Source organism: Chenopodium album, chromosome 8, assembly GCF_948465745.1.
Source record: "Chenopodium album chromosome 8, dcCheAlbu1.1, whole genome shotgun sequence".
Taxonomy (NCBI): Eukaryota; Viridiplantae; Streptophyta; class Magnoliopsida; order Caryophyllales; family Amaranthaceae; genus Chenopodium; species Chenopodium album.
In genome coordinates, this window is record NC_137841.1 from 66,153,418 (window position 1) to 66,177,607 (window position 24,190).

A 24,190-nucleotide genomic window follows, 5' to 3' on the forward strand; every position below is an offset into this window, starting at 1 on the left:
AAGTGATTTTTTATTTTATTTTTTCTTAAATGGAGGGAGTAATTAGAGTTGTTCATCGATTTAAGACTAAATTGAAGACCAAAATATAAAAATCCAAGACCTAATGATTAAATTGAACCCCTCTCGACTGATTGAAGAATTTTTTTCAATATTTTTATAATGTAATACTCCCTTTGTCACCGGCTCAAAAAAAAAAAAAAAAAATAAAATTAGTGTCTTCCAGGTAGGAAAAAAAAAATATCTTCATTATTACAACAGGTCGATAAACCCCTCTGACGAAGAACACTATAAATCATAATATGTACCACAAATCTAATAACAATATGAAAAGATATAACATGAAAAAAGTGAAATTGACGTAGGACACAAAGTAGATTGAGTAATTATAAATACTACAAGAACTTTTTATGTGCATGATTTGAGGTACCAAGGTAGAAGTATTGTTAAGGATGAAAATATGGGCAAGTATAGGAATTGGGGTCCATAATGCTTCCCTTCGTAGGGTAATGCTTCTCCCATATCAAACATCATACGGAGTAGAGGGACTTTTTATTATTGCATTTCCATCTTTCTCGTAGGACCATCTAAGTGACCTAATTCAGTACTTGCCATGTGATTTCTTGCTTCCAATTTTTTTTTATCCCTAACAAATATCATGCATGGTTTCTTCCATCTCATGGATCTATAAGTGACCACAAAAAAAATTATGAGGAATATATTGTCATTTTGTTACATTACTCAAATTTCAATTAATAGTATATTACCTCCATTTTTTAAAAAAATTTTTATGTGTTGTTTTTTAGCTGGACTTAACGTAATGACTCTTGGATATGTCCTATTCAATCCATGTAAACATTTGCTTATTTAAAAAAAAATGATCAGATGAAATCAAATTAGACTATATTATGTATTTTTAAAATTTATAATTATATATATACGGAGTATCACTTAACATATTTATTCAACTATACAATATTATGATTATTGTATAGGTATAATACATTATTGAAATTTTTAAAAATTAGTAAAGAAGTAGATGAGCTGAACACATCCTAAAATTCCTAATCCTTGCTTGGCCAACCCATCTTTTTTTGCTGGTCAACCCATCTTTTTTTTATTGAAATGTAGTCAAACTTCAATTAAGTTATAACTTATAAGATTTGTAACTTTATCTATGATTAGCAACCAACACTAAGGGTCTTTTCTCATACGATTATTTTCAGTTTAGTTTGGTTTAATTTAGCCCTAATAAGTTCAGTTCACTTCAGTTTATTTCAGCTCAATTCCGTCAATGAGAACAAAACCGAGGAAGATAAATTTCTACAAATATTATGATCATATTCGTATGAAACTAGGACCAAAATGATAGAGAAAGGACCCACATGACATGAAGTCTACTTACTATTCAATGAAAAGTAATAACCTCCTTTTACCCGGACTTTCTTATTCAACCATTCAAATACCCGGAAAAACGGCCCGAATTCATCCTACTTTTTAGTATAGGTAAATCCGTAAATGTAGCAATCTCAATTCTCGTTGAATTCACAATTTGTACTTACTAGAATTAGTTACAACGGCCAAGCTATCATAAATTATACCAAAACAATAATAATAACAATAATATTAAAAGGGGAGGAATTAAGGATAATAAATTGTACGTATTTCTTAATTATCAACCACTTTTAGTGGTCCTTGGAAGAGTTATTAATTTATTATGCTTATTAAAAGGAAAATACTGCAAAGTCAATAATTTGTTTAAGATGAGCTCTATGTTTTTCAATTCTGTTAGCATTACATGCATGGTTAAATAGGAGTAGTTTTTCCAACAATAATCTACTTTTCCCCCTTACAAAAATTAATAGCAATGCCATTATAACTCTATTAAATATAATGCTTTTTATTTTTGTAATTTAGGATTTGTTCACATCTACTGAACTGAGCTGAACTGATTGGAGTTGAACTGAACTAAACTGAGTTGAAATGAATATTTTATGAGAGAATGAATCAGGAGCTAAACTGAACTAAATTAAGTTGAAGTGAACATACCATTATGTATAAATGTAATAGAAAAATATTAATTGGCGCATATGACTTTAAAGTTTAAACCAACAAGGCAACAAGTGATATTATTTTTGTAATTTAGAATCTGTTCACAATTACTGAACTGAGCTAAAATGAACTGAACTGATTGGAGCTAAGCTGAACTAAAGTGAGTTGAAATGAATATTTTATGAAAAAAGGAAATTAGAAGTTAAACTGAATTGAACTTAAAGCTGAAGTAAACAGGCCATTATGTATAAATGAGATAGAAAATTTTTAATTGGCGCATATGACTTTAAAGTTTAAACCAACAAGTGATAGTTTACTGTTCATATGTGAATGTATTGTTCATTTAATCATATTTGATTACATACCTTGAAAACAAGTTACAATGAGTTTTGACAAGGTTTGTCATATATTATTTCATAATTACAATTACAACAAGTTTAGAGAAGTGGATTTGAGTCTTAAAAAAAAAAAAAAAAAAAAAAAAAAAAATTAGACACAGTAGTGTAGGGAAATGAGTAATTATAAATAAGAAATGAACTATACAATTAGCTTAATCGTGTCAAGCAGTTTAGGTTACATGTAGCATGTGATACCAAATGTTTTTTTTTATATGATATAAAAGTAGTTATTTGTGTTTGCGCGGTTGATGAAATGTCTTAGAAAGATATATGCACAAGTAATGTCTTAAAAAACCTCGATTTTTTTTAATTATTATTATATATATTTTTTATTTTTTTTTGCCGGTGTATAATGAAATATTAATGAAAGATTTAATTGTAATAAAAATAAGTGAAGAGAACACTATATTACTATTTAAATTCCGTGAATCGAAAATGACTTGATAATGTGTGTTTGCAAATTAGTGAAATCATGCATGTGACCTAAATTTAAACCAATCATGATCCTTGAATTATATGTACATGCCATTGCCTATCCACTAATGACTATTGAAAACCAATCCTTATCAACTTGAATTGAAAAAAGAATCATACAATTGAAAAATTACTAGTAGAAAAGAATCATAAAATTGGAAAATTAGAAAAGAATCATTTAGTAATGTACTTGTTTTATCATCATATAAAGCATATACTTTTTCTCTATAACTATAAGCGGAGTAATAGACATGACAACATTCTTTTTGGCTGGTTTCTCATTTATACAATATAGGGTTCGTTTGTCTTATTTGATTTCCTTGACAAATTAAATTTAGAAAAAAAAAACATTTTTTTTTTTCATATAAAATAACCTTAATAAAAATAAAAAAATAAAAATAAAAATTATACCATGGGATAGCTCAAGTGATTAGAGCTTTTCACCCGGAAATCATGAGATCGATTTTTACCCCGTCCTTGTGGCTCTCTAAACAAAAAAAGAAAAAAAAAAAAAGAGCAAAAGTTTAGATAATTTGGGACAAAATAAGTTAATCAATTAAATCAAACAATCTTAACTAAATTTAAAAATCAATTTAATTACATAATTACCATCTTAATTTTATGCTTTTGTATAATTTTAATTTTACATTAATTCCCAAACACAAGTGAAGTGTGAAGGAGGGTGGTGGGGTTCACCATGTGGCAGCAGTAGTGGTAAGTTGATGTGAGTTTTTATTTTGAAGTGGTTAGCCTTTTGGTTTGATTGGTTATAACTAGGACAGTCTAATTTGGTGAAAGTTTATAAATACTGTAAAATTGGTACCTTAGCTATGTTGCTATTTTTCATTCTTCTTTTTGGCCTTTTTTCTTAACTTGGTAAATATTTTTTTCTTCCAATGATTTGCAAATTTTGGTAAAAATAGGCATTGGAAATTAAATGAAAAAAAGATGTAGACATGAAACTTTGTCAACACTTGTGAAATGGGAAATTCATTAGCTAAATTTGTAACTTATCAATTTTACATGTGATGTACAATGTGTTATGTGAATACTAATAAATCTTACGAGTACTTAACTTTTAAATTAAAGAATTACGTTTATTAGAGATGAAGTGCTATTATTAACTTGATTCATATTTGTATGAACTTATCTGATTATATATAGTCTACTACTTTCATACTTTGTACATCACTTGAATTTATCTACAATTATATTTATTTAAACTTAAATTGAATTTGAGTAGCTTTTATTAACCCTAAAATTCATAACAATAGGCTAATAGCACTCCTCGAATATTAGTTTTCTTCGAAAGCAAATGAACAATGATTATGACACCCCAATCCTCAAAAATTAAGATTACCACTCGTTACTTATTATACCGACTATAAAAATCAATTTATAAAGTGCCAAAATCATTATCAGAACACTACATTAGAATCAAATTTATGAAATACGACGAGCTAGAAGTTGTTGGTTAGGGTCAAAATGTGTGAAACAAAAATAACAATGTTGGGCAAAAAAAAGTTAGCAGTAAATGCAGAGAAGGGATGAGTGAAGGAAAGGGACCCAAGAGTCACATGTGATGCGTGTTTGTTCTTATGATGGATGATTGTGCGTTTCAATCACTATTAACAAGCATTCGTTTCTTTGTCACGTGCCCATTTAATGAGAATATTTAAGGTTTTTTGGGTCCCCAATTTCAACCCACTAATTAAAATTATTAATTATGCACCATAAACATTTTAGATATTCTAACGGGTACGTTTGGTTCATCTAATTTTAAGTATATTATCCGAATTTATATTATGTACTCGTATGTTTTAAAATGGATCTTGCTACAAGCGCCTCGTAGCGTAGTGTAGGACTTTGGATTCCAATGTAACTAAGGGCATGTATACGTACGATTATTTTTGCCAGTTCAGTTCAGTTCAGTTCAGCTTTAATAAGTTCAGTTCAGTTCAGCTACTAATTTCCTTCTCTTATAAAATATTCAAATTAGTTCAGTTCAATTCAGCTGAAGTTCGGTCAAAGAGAACAGACCCTAAGTAAAGTATCGAAACTACTTAACATCAAGTTAAGGCAAGGATAAACTGTGTTTTGGAAAAGTCCATTACACAATGATATAAACATATAATAATATAATGTAAAATTAGAACCCATAATTAATTATGAAGTATGCTTTAAAAATCCATCAACTTTTCAGGCCAACAGTATACACTGGAAATTTAAACTATTCATTAGCAGGAAATAGCCGTCAGTTTCGTCTTAGATACGAGTACTATTCATGCTGTAATGCCTTCTTTTTGGAGTTGTGATGTTTTAAAATAAGAGCAGCAGTATCCCATCAATCATAAGATCATTATTTAGTGTTAAAAAAAAAAAAAAAAAAAGAAAGAATGTAGTTCGTAGTTGGTACTTTGTACTTTGTATTTGACTTTAGTTGGTCCAAGCTTAATTAGTTTTTTATATTCGTGTTAAGTTCAGTCATTAAATAGTTTTAATCAAAAAGTTGAGTTCTAACCAATTGGTGGGCTAGCCGCTACCATTCTCGATCATATAGTCATATTATACTAGAAATATGGCACAATTTGTCAATTTAGGATTTGTTTATCTACTATCTAGTAATACTTCAGTTTCGCGTTACTCATAACAAAAAAATAATTTATGTCTCACAAATAATACCCCTTTGTTGCGAGTAATGCAAAGCGAAGGTTGTATTTTTAGTAAGTGGCCGGAGAGAAGTTAGCAATCTTAGCATGCAATACACCACACAATTGGGACGGGGACTGTGGGAGAATGATTAAACTAGCACGACTTATTAGATGTATTTGCGTCAATTGAAAATGTGTGCATAAAGAAGGCCAGTAAATGTGCACGATTTTATACGTATGTACGTTGTGTACTTGTTAATAAGAAGCGGGCACCACTATCACTCTCAATATTTTCATGTGCATTGTAGAATTGTTGGCCTCTAAAAGAGAAAGAAAAAAGATTGATGTGTAAAATTAAAGATGAAAGGAAGATTTTTGCATCATGAGTTGTTTAGATAAAACCTATAATTTAGGAGTTTAGGACATGCTCCACTTTTGATATATAGGAGTAATGAGACTAATAGATACATATAATTTTTAAGAAATAAGTTAATAGGTACTAGAACAAGCCTTAATCCGTACAAAACTTACAATTGGTTTTGTACGGATCCGGTCTACAATAAATGATTGAAGACCCAAAATTTGACACTTTCAAATAATATAATCACATTCTGGATGATATAATCACTTTTTTAGATGATATAATTATCTTTTTGTGAGTCATATTTTGATCTCATATTAAACCATTTAATGAGATTATATAATTATCTTTAGGATGATAAAATTTAAAAATCATCTTTTGAATGATGTAATTTACTATTTGATACTTTTTATAATGATAAATTCACTTTTTGAGTGATATATTTACATAATAGTTTCAAGATGACATAATCACTTTCGTAATAATATAATCACATTTCGTATGATATAATCACATTCGTATGGTACACTAGAAGGTTGGGTCTACAATAAGTTATTGTAGACCGGGTCTATTCTAGTCTTAATACAAAACTTATAAGTTATTGTTATACCATCTCACACGTATGACAAAATAATACTACGTAAATAAGTACTCCGTATATCATAAATTTACCTATTAAGTTCTAATGTCACCACTCCTATTTTATGAGTCGGTATTACTTTCAAAACCTATAAAATATATGAAAGAAGGATAAGCGATAAGTTTCTCCGAGTGATGCGGAGAAATCGGTAAGGTCCGAAAACTCCGAAAATGCAATTACTTCCAAATCTTGAAGACATTGGATGAACCCCACATTTACTAAGCGACCCTCAATGATGCTCAAGAAAGAGACCTGACGACTTGCATGTCTATGTAATCATGTATAATGGTCATTTTCATACTTACCTCATTATGTCTCTTGTCCTCGCTTCACCTCTCACACTAAGCACCAAGGCACCCGCTTGTACCCTAATATGATAATATCCAATCAAAAGCGTAAAAAAGAATGATGACAAAGAACAGGTTAATTAACGGTATGATGGCAAGATCTCAAACCAATGCTCGTAATCTTTTTTTATTGAGGTGGAAATGTTACTCAAGGACTATGCAATTATCTCTTGATGGGGAGAGAACACAAAGAGATCAACAGCGAGGGAGACTGATGCTTGGAGGGATTACAAAAATTAAATGTCACGGGACAAAATTTTGCCAATAATAGAATAGCTGGGTTCAATGTAAATACATTTTACAGGGAAGACATGCTCTTTCTTACAACCATAGGAATATGATACACATTTACAATATAACCGGGGTGATTAATACAGATTTACAAGATTAATTGGGATATTATCTCTTCAAATGTAGACTGTGTAGGTTTCGTGCCAAAACAGTGACCCTGTCGTAGAAGACACCTATCAGCCTGTGGAGCATAGTGCCTTTTTGTGTCAAGGTATCATCTCTATAAATGAGAAGGGAATTCCCTATGAATAATTTCAGACTTGTTTCAGAAGTCCTGAGGCAGGTTCTTTCTTCTCTTTGTCAGAACCATGGAGCTGCAGTAGAAGAGAATTGGAGACCACAAAAATTGAACTCAAAGCCATGAGCCCACCTGATTAAAAAAAAAAAAAAAAAAAAAAAAAAAAAAAAAAAAAAAAAAAAAAAAAAAAACAACCGAGAATCAATCAGTAAGCTTCTATAGGCAGACAAATACTTGCTACTTCAACTCTTCAAGCGTAGTTTGGGATGCCTTCGTATCAATGCGGACTCTAGTTAGATTAAGAGTTGGTCCCCTAAGAGCTAGAACTGAATATCGTTTGTAAAACTTAAAATGTTAGGCTGAACATGTTCTTGTAAAGCAACTTTTAGCAACTCGTAAACGCTTAATAACACACGAAAAAAGAAACAGAGAAGACTAAAAAAAATTAGTGTCTTGATCGTTAATCTGGCCAAGGTTCAAGACTTCTCACATGATGACACAAGTCATAATGATCCAGTTGCTGGGTTTTCGCTCCATTTACCCAGTATCATCAACATCAGACATTTTACTGATAGTAGGAGTTTACCCATCATGATTACCTCAATCATAAAGTTGGGGTGATGAGAACTGAGGGCCTATTCCAATTTACCGAAAACAGCTGAACTAAATAGAGCTGAAATGAATTGTTTGTGAGAGAAGGAAATTAGGAACTGAACTGAACTGATTGGAGCTGAGCTTCGTATAAAGCAAGCAATATGTTATGCAGTTTAGCAGAAAAGCATATTTTATTGTTCCTAAGTAAGGTTGCATTGAAATGTACCTTACAGGCTTACAGTACAATGAACTAAATATATTTTAGTAATTCCTCACTAAACTGTCTTAGTATTAGGTGTTTAACAAAAGAGTTGCCTTCAGAATAAGGGTGTAGAAAGAATGAATTTCTTTGAAACTTTAGAGGGCTTTACAATTCTACAAGGCTGTGTGCATCTGAGCACTTTCCTCCTATTCCTTGCCCTGCTCTAGAAGGAAGATTCTTATAGGTAATGGTATTGTATAACATTAAGGTAAGGGACTCAATATACCAAGTTACACATAATTATAAAAGAACTGTTTGTCACTCCATGCTCACACAAGAGGAAGAAGCTGACCCCCCTCTAATCTTTCCTCCTTTATGATCAAAGGAAGAAACCGAACCTTCCCATCCCATATATAGGACCTAGCTACCCGTGAGGACGTAATTTTTAATACAAAACTTTACCACCAATCCAGGTATCTCAGTTGTCATGTAACTATACCTGATAGAGAAGGTGTCATAGCAAAATCAAAATGGGGAAGCAGTACACCAGCAGCTACTGGAATTGTAACAACATTATATGCAACTGCCCACAATAAATTCTGATGTACTTTACTCATAGTTGCGCGAGCTAGATCAACAGCTTCTACAACCTGCAATGAATAAGGGTAAGTAAGAAAAGAAAGAGAGTAACACGAGAAAGTTTGAGATGCTGAAAGCTATAAACTGGAATGTTTTGAAGCTGATATTGCCTGCGACAGTCAGCTTGCGCAGGCAATCATGAGGAAGGACCAAAAGAGGGGCAATGGGGGGATGCTAATGGACAGTGACGAGATTATGAAGAAATATCAAATTTAAAAAAACAACTTAGTGCCAGAGAAGTTCTTCCAAGAATAGATATTTAGCAGTCTATCACAATTTTCAGTTATTCACTTGAATACTTGTGTCAGCAGACACTACATAATTAGAATTTCCATGCAGAGGATACCTGTGAAAGCCTGTTCCCAAGAAGTACAATGGAAGCAGCATCAGATGCAGCATTTTCTTGTAACCCAGTTTTCAAAGCGATTCCAACATCAGCAAGTGCCAAAGAGGGTGCGTCATTTATACCATCACCAACCTGCAAGGAACTTGATGTTTAGGATTAAAGCATGCAAGGAAGCAACATAAAATAAGTTATACAAAGGACTGCAGATCTCAAGGAAACATGATGCAAAATAACAAAGACTAACTAGAAAAAATCATGCCTCATAAAACCATCTCCCAATTTTCAGCGAGCGAGGTGGACATAAGTAGATAATTTTACATAAAAGCAAAAGGCTAAAAATTCAGAAGCTAAGATTGCAAGATTTGGGCTTAATGAGCAGCTAGAGAATCCAAAGAGGAGGCTAGATACCATAGCAACACAATGTCCTGAAGCTTGTATATCTGATATAAATTGAGATTTCCGCTGAGGATTCAGGGATGGCTCGACAAACTCACGACTTATTCCAACGATTTTTGCGACTTTTGCAACTGCTTCTTCCCTGTCACCGGATAAGAGGACGGGTTTGATTCCCATCCCTTTAAGCCTTCAAAACGGGAAGAAAAGAGAACCAGCATTAGTATGTAAACTTATTATAGTAATTGTTGAAGCAGGTAAATGAATCATAGAGAAAGGATGTTGGGGAGAGGTATAGTTGAAATGTAAACAAACCATATTTATGCAAGCTAATCTAAGAACATCACTACATATTGGGTTGCAAGCAGTACATTCGAACAAAGCATTTGGCAAAGCTAAAGAAATATAATAAAACAAAATGGTTTCTGAAAGCATACCCAAATGGCTACTGTTTGCTTTTAGAAACACAACAGAGCCAGGGTATCCAAAAATCAAGAACCGGGGTAGAAATTTTTTGCTAAGCATACTGTAGATTTTTAACCTCAAAAAAAGCTCATTCACTTAATTTATATGGTCAAATATCACCATTTTATTTACCTAGTTTAGGGCAAGCAAGGCCATCAGGCAATAAGCGCTTTAGCAGAAAAGAATGGAGCAATGAAATATAAATGCATGGTAAATTTGGTGCTAAACTCCAGTTGAGAGTGACTAAATGAGATGTTGTTAAGCACATCGCACATGTAGTATTCCACAAAAATTCCAAAATTTGGTACTACTCCAATACTTCATACATAATTATAATTACAGAGAGAGAGAAGGTCCAATAGAGATAATCTCTGCAGCTGTATCCTGCATAGGTTTAATGCGAAACTAGGAAGAGTAGGAACCAAATATCCTTATGTAAAAATGCTTGTATAAATCTACGAAGTATGAAGTGTCTGTTATGTGTGATCAAGAGAAATAATGATACTTCCATTCTACAACTTGCATTGTATAAGCTGTCTGCTAAGCCTCCCTATTTTGACATAAAATATACTTTTTTTTAGCACAGAACTACAGAATTTAAAAGAATTGACATCCATTTTAGTTATCAAATCACTTCAAAGAGAAATTGAAGTACCTTGCCACAGTAGCCACAGCATCATGCCTCAAGGCGTCAGAGATTGCAATAGCACCAATTACACCCTCTCCTTCCCGTCCAACATACACCACCGTTTCTGACTTATCCAGTGATGAAGTTGGTTTAGCTGACTCAAGCATCAACGCACGCTCCAAATCTGTTATATCAGAGAGGTTTTTCGTTTCAAAACGTTCACGAACCCATTCCAAAGCACCTACTGCAACCAAACGTCCATCTACTTCAGCTAATGTTCCAAAACCTGGTTCTGTTAATTGTCTACTTGTGGATGGAATCTGCAATCCATATGATTCTGCTTTACTCAAAATAGCATTTGCAAGCGGATGTGATGTTGTTTTCTCTACAGCAGCAGCAAGCTGGAGAATTTCTGAACTATTATAAGCCAATGAAGCCACAGCTGATACAGTAGGCTTTCCTTCTGTGAGGGTTCCTGTCTAAACACATGCACAATAATTAATTAGCAGATTAACTTTCTCAGATACTCGACGATAATTAAACTCAGCTCTGCAAACAAGTTCAAATAGTCAGCAAAGAGCATGACTGAATACATATATTAAACCTTGTCAAAAGCCATATAATCTATGCCAGCCAAGCGTTCTAGCACATCACCTCCTCTTAAAAGAAGTCCTTGTCTTGCTCCTGATAATCAAGAAAACGCTTTAGAAAGAGAAATTATTTTTGATTATTTACAAAGTTTGAATATATGGGATTTTAAAATGTCGGACTATGCAGAAAGAATAGCAAGACCAAAGTTACTTACCTATGGAAGTGCCAACTAGAATTGCTGTGGGTGTGGCAAGGCCTAAAGCACAGGGGCAGGAGACCACCTGTGTGTGAGAGAGATATTAGCTTAAGTTCATGATATATATGTAAATAAATAGTTGTCATCGCCTGGGGAGTGGGAGGCAGGTTACCATGCATGCCACCAGTATTCTTTAAGTTAACATAACTATCCAAGATTGTTCTCATAAAAAAAATATAAAAAAATATAAAAAATCCAAGATTGTTCAAGAGGGCATAAAATAGCTCTTTGATAAGCTGTGATAAATAAGTTAAATGATAATGGGGTTGTGTGTGCTTTTGCAGGGAAAGTCGCATGCCAAGTTTCATGATATTACTCCACCCCAGATATATTTGCTTTTTCTAAAAATTTCCATTGGCATTTAATGCTACAAGGCCCATATCTAACAAAGTGATGGAAATTAACGAAAAAGAAACACATAATTTTGGAGTGGAGTAGCAAATTTGCAATGTTACATTATCTTGAATATCGGCAAAAACTATTCCTTTGCAAAGTTATAGGAAATCACTTACCAATCATAACTAGTTTTACTGCCTATAAACAGGCTATAAAATTTGGTATTATGCAGAACGAAGACACAATTGTGACAGAGCAAGTCAGATGGTAAAGCTTAACTAATCAGTCTATTGGTAACTAAAAAGGGGAGGGATGATTTAGCTTTGGCAGAGCTGATATTCATCAGCGAAGAAAATAAGAGATATAGAGAGAAAGATTACTGCTGGTCACTAAGAAGATATAGATAGATAAAGGCTGCTAAGAAGTGGAGATGAAAGGGGAAAAGAAAAGAATGAAAGAAAGGACATATTAATACATTAATAGGGAAGATTTCCACCTTGAATACCCTAGAATAGGCAAAATTTCACTTTGGTGACCTCCTCCATCATATAAAGAATCAATACCTCTATTAATTTGCTGACATGTTGAGCACAATCAAAGCAGGTGGATTTGCAGCAGCTTGCAAAGATACATTAATTTTGATCCAACGGCCGAAAAACATATACTTCGTATGATTGATTCAAAACATATCAATAAATTGCTTATAAGGTGTAATAACTAGAATTTAGAATATAGATAAAGAGGGATGGTTTTTTAAGAGAAAAAATATCAAGAATCAAAAAATTTAAAAGGCTACCTACTTTGGTCAACGTATTGTTTTGTTCATGTCAGTGATTGCTGGTATTAGTTCTGCTTTGGTGGAGGTTATGAGCCTCAATTAATCAAAACGAGAATATAAAAAATAGAGGTCACCAAAGTGAAATTAAGCCTAACTTTGGGTACCCAAAATGGATAATATCATTTTACTAGCTATTTACCAAACACATTTAATGATAGATCAACAATGGAACTTGAGATGTGTTTCATGTGATGACCTAGTTGTTATCAGATAGAAATATTGTACTGGGACTGTATAAGAAAAGTTTGTCATAGCTCATAGGGATTGATTGTATAACAGTACGACACATGATTCTCACTTAAGTGAAGAGCAAATACTTATCTACTAAACATTTTGACAATATTCAAAGGTTTTAATTAAAAGTTAAGTTCACTAACACCATTTACAATGATCAATTCAAAAGAAACATTGCTTTTTGAAAAACTAATCAATGGATACTGTCTTGAGAGAGATGCTGCTGAGAGTCTCCTGAAGGAGCACATATTTGATGAAAGCGCATCTTATTACGTAAGCTCTTTGCACATTAAAATTTTCTTCCTAAAAGGTGGGAGAAAGAAGTCAAGTATGAGTTAAGATATTCTGATTGCGAAGGCTGGTATTTCAATTACTATTGTATGTTTTTGGTGTTTGATAGAACAATAATGGACAACAAAAGGCATGTTCCTAAATCCTCAGTTTTTTATTAGTCATGCATGCTTCCATGGGGCCACATGATGGTTATGCATCCACTTAGTTGGCAGGAGTGTACAATTCAATGATTCAGCTTGCATCAGCAAGATTTTATACACCCTTGTCACTGCCCATCCCCACAAAAGAAGAAAGGAAAAGGCAGGGTCTTGACTTCAGTGACAGATGATAGGAAAAACTGCCCAATTAAGAGATAAGATAGATAAAATGGGAAGATGACTGAGGTAGCATGCAGAACAAGAAAGGAAAAGGCATGAGGATCAAAGAAAAGTCAATTGATGGAAATCCCAAACGGATAACTAGATTAATTCAATTGTCTAAATACCAATAGAAAATTCATGAAGTACACAGAGGGCAAAAGAAATCATATTTATCACACTTTGGAATGTATACTATCTGGAAACAGATGTGTGGAGTAAAAAATCTTACAAAATTCTCAGGAATGATCAACAGATGTGTGGAGTACAAAAATCTAACAAAAAATTTCAATAATTATCAGTGGAGTAGTATGTGTAGTTGTACTACAGACTTCTTTTTGTATATTGCGCACAAAATAAAAAGGGAGATGCAAGCATATATACACTTATAGAGTTATAGCATGTCAGATTGGGGCATATATTCTACTGAAAAAATCTATTAAAAGAAAAGACAAATTGTATATGACAGTATAATTTGCTTGGTTACGTTAACCTTATAATACATCCTATTTTCTGTCTAAATCACCTTAGATGGAGAAATTAAATGACCATAAGCATAATTTTCTTTCTTAGTATAGGTCAAATTGAGTGTTGTTACTTACCAACACATCTACAGCCAGCTTCAAGCTTAAGATCAAAGTACTACCCTCAGGACCAGCAATGTCATTCAGCAAGACATCAGGGAATAATTTTGTCCCAATTGATGACCTACAAAAGTCAACAAGCAATAAAAATATAACAACTCTTTACTGGAGATGATAAAATTTTGTTTGCAGACTTGACGACAATAAATTGGTTTACTTGACACGTGCTCTACTGAATTTCAAAAGTACTGCAGTCTGCAGGCTTAAGGGCTAACTTTCAGTAGTAGACAGTGCTATTTCAAGTTGGCGATGTTTGAATTTGGACTCTACAGCTGACTTTATAGGTTGTGCGGTGGAATTTTTTCCTTAACTAATTTGTGTCTTCCTTATTGTGCACCTTTCAAGTGCATTTTTGTCATGGATTCTATTACTGAGAGAATCCAAAAAAGACTTGCAGCCTTTTGTCGTGAGGGGTAGATTTACATTGAGTTTTACACTTTTCAGCTTCCTTATTGACATATGTCCATGTTCACTATCCTGCCTAGAGGGGCTTCAAAGCTGTAATTATTGAACTGAACTTCCTATAGGAGATCAATGATTTTGATAGGGTTTCCATTGGATCAAGTTGGAAGTTGTATGTTGATTTGTCCACCAAAGCAAGGTTTTGGCATCAAGTCCTTCTATTTGGTGAATAAAGGTCCAAAGGCAAAGTGGCTTTAGAGGTTTGCCAATGAAGATGAGAAGACAATAATGGCATAGTGTAAGATCATCATTGAGCTCATATACAGAGCTAGGAACCTTGGATGGTGGAACAAAAAGATCTCTTCTTCTCAAGGTGTATGATTTTACATATGTCAAGTCCTTGGTTGGCTTCAAGGTAAAGAGTGTGGGTCAATAGTTCAAGGGTTCTGGTCGGTATGACATTTGTCACGGAAAACAACCTCAATTGGCTCAATATCCAAATTTGTTTAGATTTGATTTATTTAAGAAAGCCACTGTTTCAAAAAATTTTGGTTTTGACTCTATGCTCATCAAAAGCATCACAAAAGGCTTTTTCACAATTCAATGGGTAAGGTTGCATCACTTGCATGAGTGAGTTGAGACCCCAAACAGCTCTATTCTACAGTCTAGCAAGAAACTCGTAGAATATGGGGTAATACTAGGTAGCTACAGTATGGTATATCATCACTCACCACCCCCACATTGACCACGAGTAGTCCCTCATGCATATGCTTAGTTTGAGGCGCACCAAGGTGCAAACGTCCTTGGAGCCTAGAGCCAAGGCGAAGGCACACTTTAAATATAATAAAAATATAAAAAATATAAAAAAAATTTAATTTCTGTTAAAAAGAATTATGAGAAAAGGTGAAAGGGCAATGTGACCAATAGCTAGGGTTCTTTGAATGAAATTGGGGAATATGGGTTTTCTTTCTCCTCTAATTATAAAGTAGATCTGATTGTTCATTGTAGTAAAGTCACGTGGTTTCTTTTTTTAAAACTATCTTACACATCAGCTATTGACACCTTACAGCATAAGGCGCAAAAATTTCTGTGTCTGAAGCCTGGAAAAAAGCACATAGGCACACGCCTTTAGTACCACCTTTGCGCCAGACACACTTTTTAATTTGAAAAGGTTCAGATGTATCATTTAAACCAGTTCTAAAAACTAGTGACATACCAAAAGGCAAATGTCATCAGAGAAAAAGCCATCACACTGTAGACAAATGGTCCAGCAATTGAATCTGCAAGCCTTTGTATTGGTGCTTCATTACTTTGGGCATCTTCAACCTGAAAATACAAAGCCATATAAAAACATAATAAATAAAAAAAATGTTCCCCTCAGAATTATATGAAAATTAGGAAACCTGAGTTATTGATAATAAACCATGAACAAATTTATTTACATCACATGAAAGTTCCTAAACTATTACATGCTGATCATGATATTTATGCAAAGAAATTTTCAAGTCGATTCCTGCAGGTGCAACCGCTCCCACTACTACATTACTATTTATGGGGTTAGAGATAAGGCAATATGGGATGCACCAGATTAGGAAGACTCAAGTCGGCAAGTTTCATTTTAACATTTCACATTAATGACAGATCGACAGATATAGCTAGTGATCATGCATTAAAGATTATGAATATGTAAAAACTTAGTTATTTGAATGTGATCTTATGCCATGAAATTTAGATGACTATGGTTTCAAATAATTTAATTTTCTTGCAAGCTGGCAGCTTCATCACAGTAATTTCACATGTGTGTACAAGTGAGTATGTATGTGTGAGATATATCAAAAACTATAATCATTCTATTAGCTAAGAACTAGAAAGTAAAGATGTTTTACACTGTTGGCAAAAAAGAAAACAGAATAGATCACATTTATGGAGAGTCACTGCTTCTTGCTTATTCGATACTTCGACGATTGCAATAAAATTGAACCATATTCCTTTTTCGGAAATTACATAATAATCACCGTTATCTTATTTGGTAGGAATATTATGACTAAAAACAATCATATTGTCCTTCAAATATTTCATGACCCCATTCCCATCTCTTTACTCACCCTAAGGAGGGTATTGTTGCCTTTTTAACATTTGCTTTCATCTTTTTTACATAAAGTGCCATTTAGAAATGGTGCAATCATATTGAACTGGAGGAAGCATATGTTTAAAGGATGCAAAATGGTAAATTACATATTTACATACCATGTGAATAATTTTGGATATAGTAGAGTTGGAGCCTGTGGAAGTAGCTTCTATCCTTATCGGACCATCCTGGGAAAAAAAAAAAGAAAAGAAAAAAGAAAAAAAGTAAATAAAAAAGAGAAGGATATAATTTATTTTTGCTTTGCCCTGAAAATGCTTCTATTTCTAATAAGAAACATCAACAAATACATATGTCTGCAACACGCAGCAGTGAAAAAAATATTATGAGAACTATTTAGTTATTTCTTAAGTGAACCTAAGACGACTCGAGTTGCCGTAGTCCCAGCCAACCCTTGTCTGTTAGCTGTCTTGATAGTCATGGGTACATGTAAAACATCATTAGGTTTAGGGCCAAAAACATACAGTATCACACTCTTCTCTTTCATCCTAGGCAGGAACATCATTGTAAGCACTAAAGTAAATCTGTAATGGTATCACTTTGTATATATTCCAGGCGATACAATAAGTTAAATTGGTTTTAGGAATAGTAATCTTCACATTATGCTCATTTGCATTTTACACAGCCTGTCCCCTCTAACAGAAGGCCAATACAAATGGCTCATCAAAGATTCTGGAGGACCAATACTAATCTAGGTGCAGGATGTCATATAAAATTTCAGGGGAAATCAGACACAACCATTTGTGATAATCACAGTACTAGAAAAGCATTAATTGCATAAATTTCATACCCAATTTATTGTCCCAGCGGACACAAAAAGCCCTGCCTCCTTGAATACAGGAAGAGATTCTCCAGTAAGCATAGATTCATCCACAACACTTCTTCCAGCAATTACCTTTCCCTGGAACACATATAATTGCATAGCCAAATCATCATTATGCATGCCAACAATTATTTTCTTTACACAGACATACATTTTAAAAGCAGAAATGTCAAAATACGCCAGCAGATACACTGCACCTTAATGGACTGAGTAGGAAGCAAAAGAGTTCCGAACAATAAGATAATAGGCTTACATCCACAGGTACGGTTTCTCCAGGTAAAACCAACACAGTATCACCAACTCGAATGTCATCAGTAGGAACTTCAATACAAATGGCATCAGAGGCCAGCACTTCGTTGGCAGACAAATCACTCTCTGAGGAAGTGATGACAAGTCGAGCTTGAGTAGATATTAAAGACTGCAACATAAAATTCATAATTTGTCAAGATATGATCGATGTCTAAAACAGATAGGATTTGTGGAGCTAAAGAATGCCACTTAAGCTCTCACTCATTGAGATTCAATGATACAATCAACATACAAAACCATCACATGAAAGTTTAAAGTCAATTATGATTATCGCTCACTTCTTAAGATGTCTAGAAATATTGGCTACAAGAACAATTAGGATATAGCACAAGTTAAAAGGTCCCATAAAGCTTGTATCTTACCAACTAAATTCTATCCTATTATTGAAGTGTGGAAAACATACTTTGCTTTGATTTCTTCCAGTAAAAGGTGTGATATAGAATGAAGTATATCTCAAATAATATGCCAAATTTTTGCAATAAACCAACCACTTTTGTGTAAATACTCACTGTATCCTATTTTTGAAGTAAAGCAATCATAACAATATTATGTCAGGGATAAAGGTATAACGGATACAAGGTGTTTTAGATTGTTATATATGGTGTCAACTTAGTGCTAGCAGAGGAAAGTTGGTTGGTGCTGATTACTGAGTATGATATACGTTTAATAATTTTTTAGAAACCATCAACTAACAGAGCTAATCCCTTGCTTAATTTGCTTCCAATGACAGGGTCTTTGTAAAATATTGTGCCTAAGACTGAGACTCACCCTTTCTTGATCAACAGAAAGCGCGAAAGAACATAAGCGAGGCAAAAAAGAATCCAAAGAACTAACAAGTTCTGGGAAAAAGCTCTATAGCTATCAATCCCACGATCTCGTAGAATACCATAATTAGCAGCACAAAAACTGCACCTTCGTAGACTTCTAAAAAAAGAATCTAAAACCACCACGTCTCTAATCAGGGAAAAGAAAATAACTAAGACTCATAATGTATGATACTCTCATTCAGCACATAAATAAAAACCCGGGCCGACATAAGAAAAGAGAGAATAGATAATGCTACATTGTTTCAGGCCTTTTCCTAATTGTACAGCGAGCCTCCAAATAAAATTGCTTTGCATTATAAAATACGACCCACAGCCCTCTCCAGTCGCCACCCATACAGCATTTAATACAGCCATTACAGAAATGAAGTTGAGATGCAGTAGAACTTATTACAAAGTAAAGGATGGAATCATGGATGCAAAGAATGAACTATATATGTTCTGTCAAGATGTTTCAAGTAAATATTGTAGCTGAGCTTCTCAAGCGAATTTACATGATAAAACATTTAAAAGAGCCACTAGATATTAAGCATAACACTTACTAAAAGTTCGTTCATGTCACTAGAGGCTTTGATCCTTGCCCTTTCTTCCAAAGAACGACCAAGAAGCACAAAACCAAGAAGCATGACCTGCATACTAAAAGCCAATGTCACCATATGAGAAATGTACCACTTTCCTTCATGCATCAGTAATAAAAGTATAATTAAAACTTAAAAGACACCCAAAAAAAAGGACTGAGAGGAGGAATTAACAAAAGATTGATTAAAATGTTGAGCATCACTTTCATAATTTATATACCAAAAAAAAAAAAAAAAAATCTCAAGAAACCTAAAACCCTTCATACATCAAACACTATCCCTTTTTTTCTTTACTCTCTTATTTATGTCCTTTCTTTGGAGGGACAGGGGAAGTTTCCAAGATGCACAAAATTCTTGTTCTTAACATATCATCTACAAGAAGTAAAATCCATTATATCATGGAAATGGGAGACAATTTTCCATGAAACACTGACCCCTCATATACCATTGGTAGAATATGATAATTTTTGTAATTAATCATTTTTTAATCATCTAATAATTATATCGTGATAAAATCCATTATATCATGGGAGGAGATGATAGTCAATAGTCATATATATTGACATATCGTGCTTGGTTATGTCTGATTTGCTAACAGATCTAAAGGAATTCCTAAATATAATAGCATTAGATTATACAAAGTACTACTGAATAAGAAGACATCAAAAGACATTAGTTAGTTTTAACATCATTATAATATATAATGTGGCCAGCTGAGTGACCTCAAAAATAAATGAGAAAATTGCAGAAGAAAATCATAACAACTTTGTAATTGTAAATGTGATAACTCACCGGTTCATCAAAGAATGAAGCATTCCACTCAAGTTCAGGGCTGACAAGTGAGACCTGGGCAAGGGAAAGAAAATTAATATACAATATTAACAAAATAGCAGATAAATAATTCAAAATTAATGCATTGACATGTAAGAATTCTCATTGATAAAACAGTCTTACAGCACTCAAGATAAAAGCAGCAACTGATCCAAATCCTACTAGAGAATTCATGTTAGGAGAACCCTTGGCAAATGCCTTGATACCATCAAACAGCAAATCTGATACAAGAAGTACACAATGTCAATCTTCAATTCTTAACAAAATTGATCTACAGTACTTTATTTCAAAATATCAAAAAAGAGAATGTGTCACATACTAGAACTGTTAAGTAGCTTACAAAATTTAACCATGCAATTATGCAAATGGAATAACTAGAGACGATAAGAAGCAGTAAAAGTGCCATGGAGGGTCGTGCTAACTTCAGCAGAGCAAAGATGCTTATATTCAACTACTTCGTATAATACATACAATAATACCACTCACATTAGATACTTCACTTTGAAAGATCTCACAACCACCTTTTCTCATACTTGATATAATGTCCCAACTCCCAAGGTCCTAAGTTGGGCTAGAGATCAAGGCAAGTTGACAGTGTAACACAAGCAACTGAAGCAAGGATGAAAAAGCTACAACTAAGAAATTTAGGAAGCTGGAGTTTTCAATCTTCACTAGTTCAGGACAATATTCCAGTTATCATCTTGCCAAGCTTTATACATTAGCTCAATTCAAAAAACTCAAATAATACAATGGCTTGTTTGGATTTAAGGTTTTCATTTCAAATCCAGGAATTGGGTCAATTGTCTTGTTTGGATAATGCAAACAGTTGGATTTGTATTTGGCCCAAATCCAAGTCAATTACAAAATCAGTCAAGTTTGATGAATTTAAAATTCCAACTTAATACATGTCATTTCAATTTCCTTTCGTGCATACTTTCCCTTCTCTCTCCTCCAAAGCTCCAACAACCACAACTTTCTCTCTCTATCCTCCAATACTACAACCACTCACAAGCTGTTTTTGGTAGATTTGACAACAAATTTTGTATTCACAAGCTGTTTTTGGTAGATTTAAAGCAAACTACAAGTATCAAAGCATTGATTTGATGATTTTACATTCAATTTTTTTTTCAATTCAAATAATCAAATTGGGGCAAAAATTAGGTTAAGACATAAATTTAAAAAAAAGTACTTGTACGAATTTGTTAACAAAAGAGGGTAAAGAGCTTTCAAACTTTGAATTTAGTTTACAAAATTTTTAGGAAAATTTCAATGGTTTTGATTAAAAATTGGATTATCGTCACTTTTTTCCCAAATTTTTTTTGAGCACCTAGTTGTAGTTTCTGATGACATTATTGTATGATTTGATGATTGATTGATTATCAAAGAAGTTGATGCATGTGTTGTTGTCATTCAATTAGTTAACCATTGATTAATGTAGATAAATCAGTCATAAATTTCCAGATTTACTTCACAAATTCTACTCACCTCCAAACACCATTTAGAATTTGAAATCATAGAATTGAAATTCGAATGTTTCCCAAACATATATTTTGGAATTGAATTCTATGATTTGAAATTCTAGATTTGAAATGAATCATTTGAAATTAATTACTTGTATCCAAACGCAACCCAAAAGAATTTAGAAATTTGGCACCAACTTGTATCAACTGCCTTAAGTTCAATGAGTGAAACAATGAACACACTACAAAGAATTTCAAACATAATGCCATAATCTAATAAACTAATAGTCCATTTGTGCAAAAAGCACTAATTTAAAGTTCTACAATGGAGAAACAAACTTCACGATATCTTAAGTATGCATTACATCCTATATATTCTTTCATCAAATTTAAATATCAGCAAAGAAATCTAAATTTTTCTCGAAAAAAGAAATGATAGAAAGGCGAAAACACAAACCTCTTCCCGGTCCCAGCAAAGCTCCCAAAGCTAAACCACCCTTCACATATGAATTATGCAGCACATCCCAGATTCCTCCTGCATCCCCAAAACACAAAATTAGAATCATAATTTCACAAATTATTCAATAACATAATGTTGCATTTATAGACATCAAACTCAAATTAAATCAATTAAATTATAACAAATATACCATGAGCAACATGAATTCCAAGAGAATGTAAGATATGACTAGTATGAGAACCACAACAAAGAGCAACTAAAGTCCAAGCAAAAATCACTCGATTTCTACTCTTCTCAACCAATTCCTCTTTTTTCGCCGCCATTTCCTTCCATTTCTTCACTCTCTCTCCTACTCCATTACCAGGAACTCTCTTCTTCGCCTCAAATCCACACTCTTCCAACCTCTTCGCCAACTCCTCCGCCACAAATTCACCGCCGGAAACCTCCGATTTCAGCCTCACCGCAGCAGTTTCCGTCAACATATTCACCACCGCAGACTCCACGCGATCGTCAGCAACGAGCAATTTCTTCACGCGAGTTACACAACCGCCGCACATCATCCCGCCGACATCGAGTAGAAACGAGGATTCCGCCGGAACTTGATTCTCCGGCGACGAAGTTGAGTTTGATGTCGGAAAATTTAACTCGACAGCCTTTGCTACGACAAAATTAGGGTTCCGGCGACGGCGGAGAGAAGGATTGTGCGGGAGAGGAGAGAGAATAGGGGAGTGAGATCGGCGGATGTAGCGGCGGCGAGAGGTGGTTGCGGCGGGGAAAGAGGTGGAGAGAGAAAGTGAGAGTTTGAGTAGGTTGGCCGCCATTGATAGAGCTTCGAGAGGAGAGAGAAAGTGATGAGCGTTGACAATGGCGGGAGTAGAGGTAGATAAGATGTTGGAAATGGAGGAGAGAGAAATTTTAAGGCGCTAGTTTTTTTTTATTTTTTTAAATTTTAATATTTGAGGTTGAAGAAGAAGGTGGGTTTGACACGTGTTGTACAGTCATTGCATGTTTTTGGATTATTTTGTCTGCATGTGAAAAATGGGGTGTTGTTTATGTAATTATGTCTTTAATTTTTTAAGATAAGATATGATTTTATTGTAAAACGAGTATAACAGGTTAACGACCGGGTTGACTCAACAACTAATAAGAGTAGTACGTGCACGTAGGGATATCCGTAAGGCGGGTCAAATAGGAGACCCGCCCCAGTGGAGATGGGGATGAAAACTATACCCGCCATGGGTGATGGGGCAGAGGTGGAATTTAGGTTGTACCCGCTCCATCCCCGCCCCATCCCCACCTTATACCCTCATCTATATATCTTTTAAAACAAAATTCTATACTTTTGTACTACTTTATAAAATATTTATGTAAAATATAAAATATTAATTATAATATTTCGTAATACACTTATAATATAAAACAAAAAAAATGTGTAATATTAAGAATGATTTTTTTTCAAAAAGAATTCTATATTAATTATGTAGGATTGTGTATTTGAAAGGTGGAGGTTAGGTGGGTCTTGGGTGGGGATTAATCGGGTCTTTGGCGGGGATTAGGTGGGGGTGTGGTAGAGGGATATATCGGTCGTTGGACAATCACCCTAAAACCAAACAATAATTCTACCTAAACCAACCTAAGACAAGTCTAGGGTAAGTAGAGGATCGTATCCACAGGGAATGGGTAAGTACACCGAGAGTATGAAACGGTTGCAATCTAGTTCGGTCACAAATTGGGGGTTTTGATTAGGTAACTACTATGGAGACAAACACTAGGGGGAAATAGGGATCGACTCCAACCAAACCAATGGATCAAAACAATAGGCAAGCATGAACACAAATTGGGTGATAGAGAGGGCACTCAACATTGCCTTCTTTCGAAGCGACAACACTAAGCATTCCTAAACCAAACTCAACTAATAAGATAGGCCAACCAAGTCTTAACGATGAGAAGTAGACTACTAACTCGGGTTTGTCTTTCGATCGGTCCAAGAAAGCATTAAGGCACAAACAATTGAGATTTCTCACCTAATTGTTGCAACTAATACTACTACGTCATTCAAACAAGGAACCATAATCAAGAGGAATTTAGCATA

General features: G+C 33.9%; 1 protein-coding gene across 2 annotated transcripts; it reads right to left on the minus strand.

Annotated features, from left to right (window-relative positions):
- Positions 1 to 7,147: 7,147 nt before the first annotated feature.
- On the minus strand, positions 7,148 to 23,013 carry LOC145642034 (copper-transporting ATPase PAA2, chloroplastic-like). 2 transcript variants are annotated; one of them, XM_081693105.1, is made up of 17 exons: positions 22,289 to 23,013; positions 22,096 to 22,173; positions 20,302 to 20,399; positions 20,140 to 20,193; positions 19,312 to 19,398; positions 17,890 to 18,054; positions 17,604 to 17,714; positions 16,915 to 16,983; positions 15,884 to 15,993; positions 14,224 to 14,329; positions 11,522 to 11,588; positions 11,371 to 11,400; positions 10,744 to 11,191; positions 9,639 to 9,813; positions 9,231 to 9,362; positions 8,745 to 8,895; positions 7,148 to 7,581 (listed from the first exon to the last, which is right to left on the minus strand). In XM_081693105.1, the coding sequence occupies exons 1-17, from the start codon at positions 22,917 to 22,919 to the stop codon at positions 7,466 to 7,468; spliced, it is 2,628 nt and encodes an 875-aa protein (XP_081549231.1). In that variant the 5' UTR covers positions 22,920 to 23,013; the 3' UTR covers positions 7,148 to 7,465. The 2 variants fall into 2 exon arrangements, with proteins under 2 accessions (XP_081549231.1, XP_081549230.1); XM_081693104.1 differs by having other exon boundaries at positions 10,744 to 11,195; positions 11,321 to 11,400.
- Between the last annotated feature and the right edge of the window lie 1,177 nt (positions 23,014 to 24,190).

Excerpts from the sequence above, each read along its gene's own strand:
- LOC145642034 (XM_081693104.1), bottom strand. The coding sequence starts at position 22,919 with ATGGCGGCCAACCTACTCAAACTCTCACTTTCTCTCTCCACCTCTTTC. Across the intron at positions 15,994-16,914 it reads TATCCAAAATTATTCACATG|GTTGAAGATGCCCAAAGTAA; the intron begins GTATGTAAATAT and ends TTGTATTTTCAG. Across the intron at positions 9,363-9,638 it reads CAGGACATTGTGTTGCTATG|GTTGGTGATGGTATAAATGA; the intron begins GTATCTAGCCTC and ends AGTTCCTTGCAG.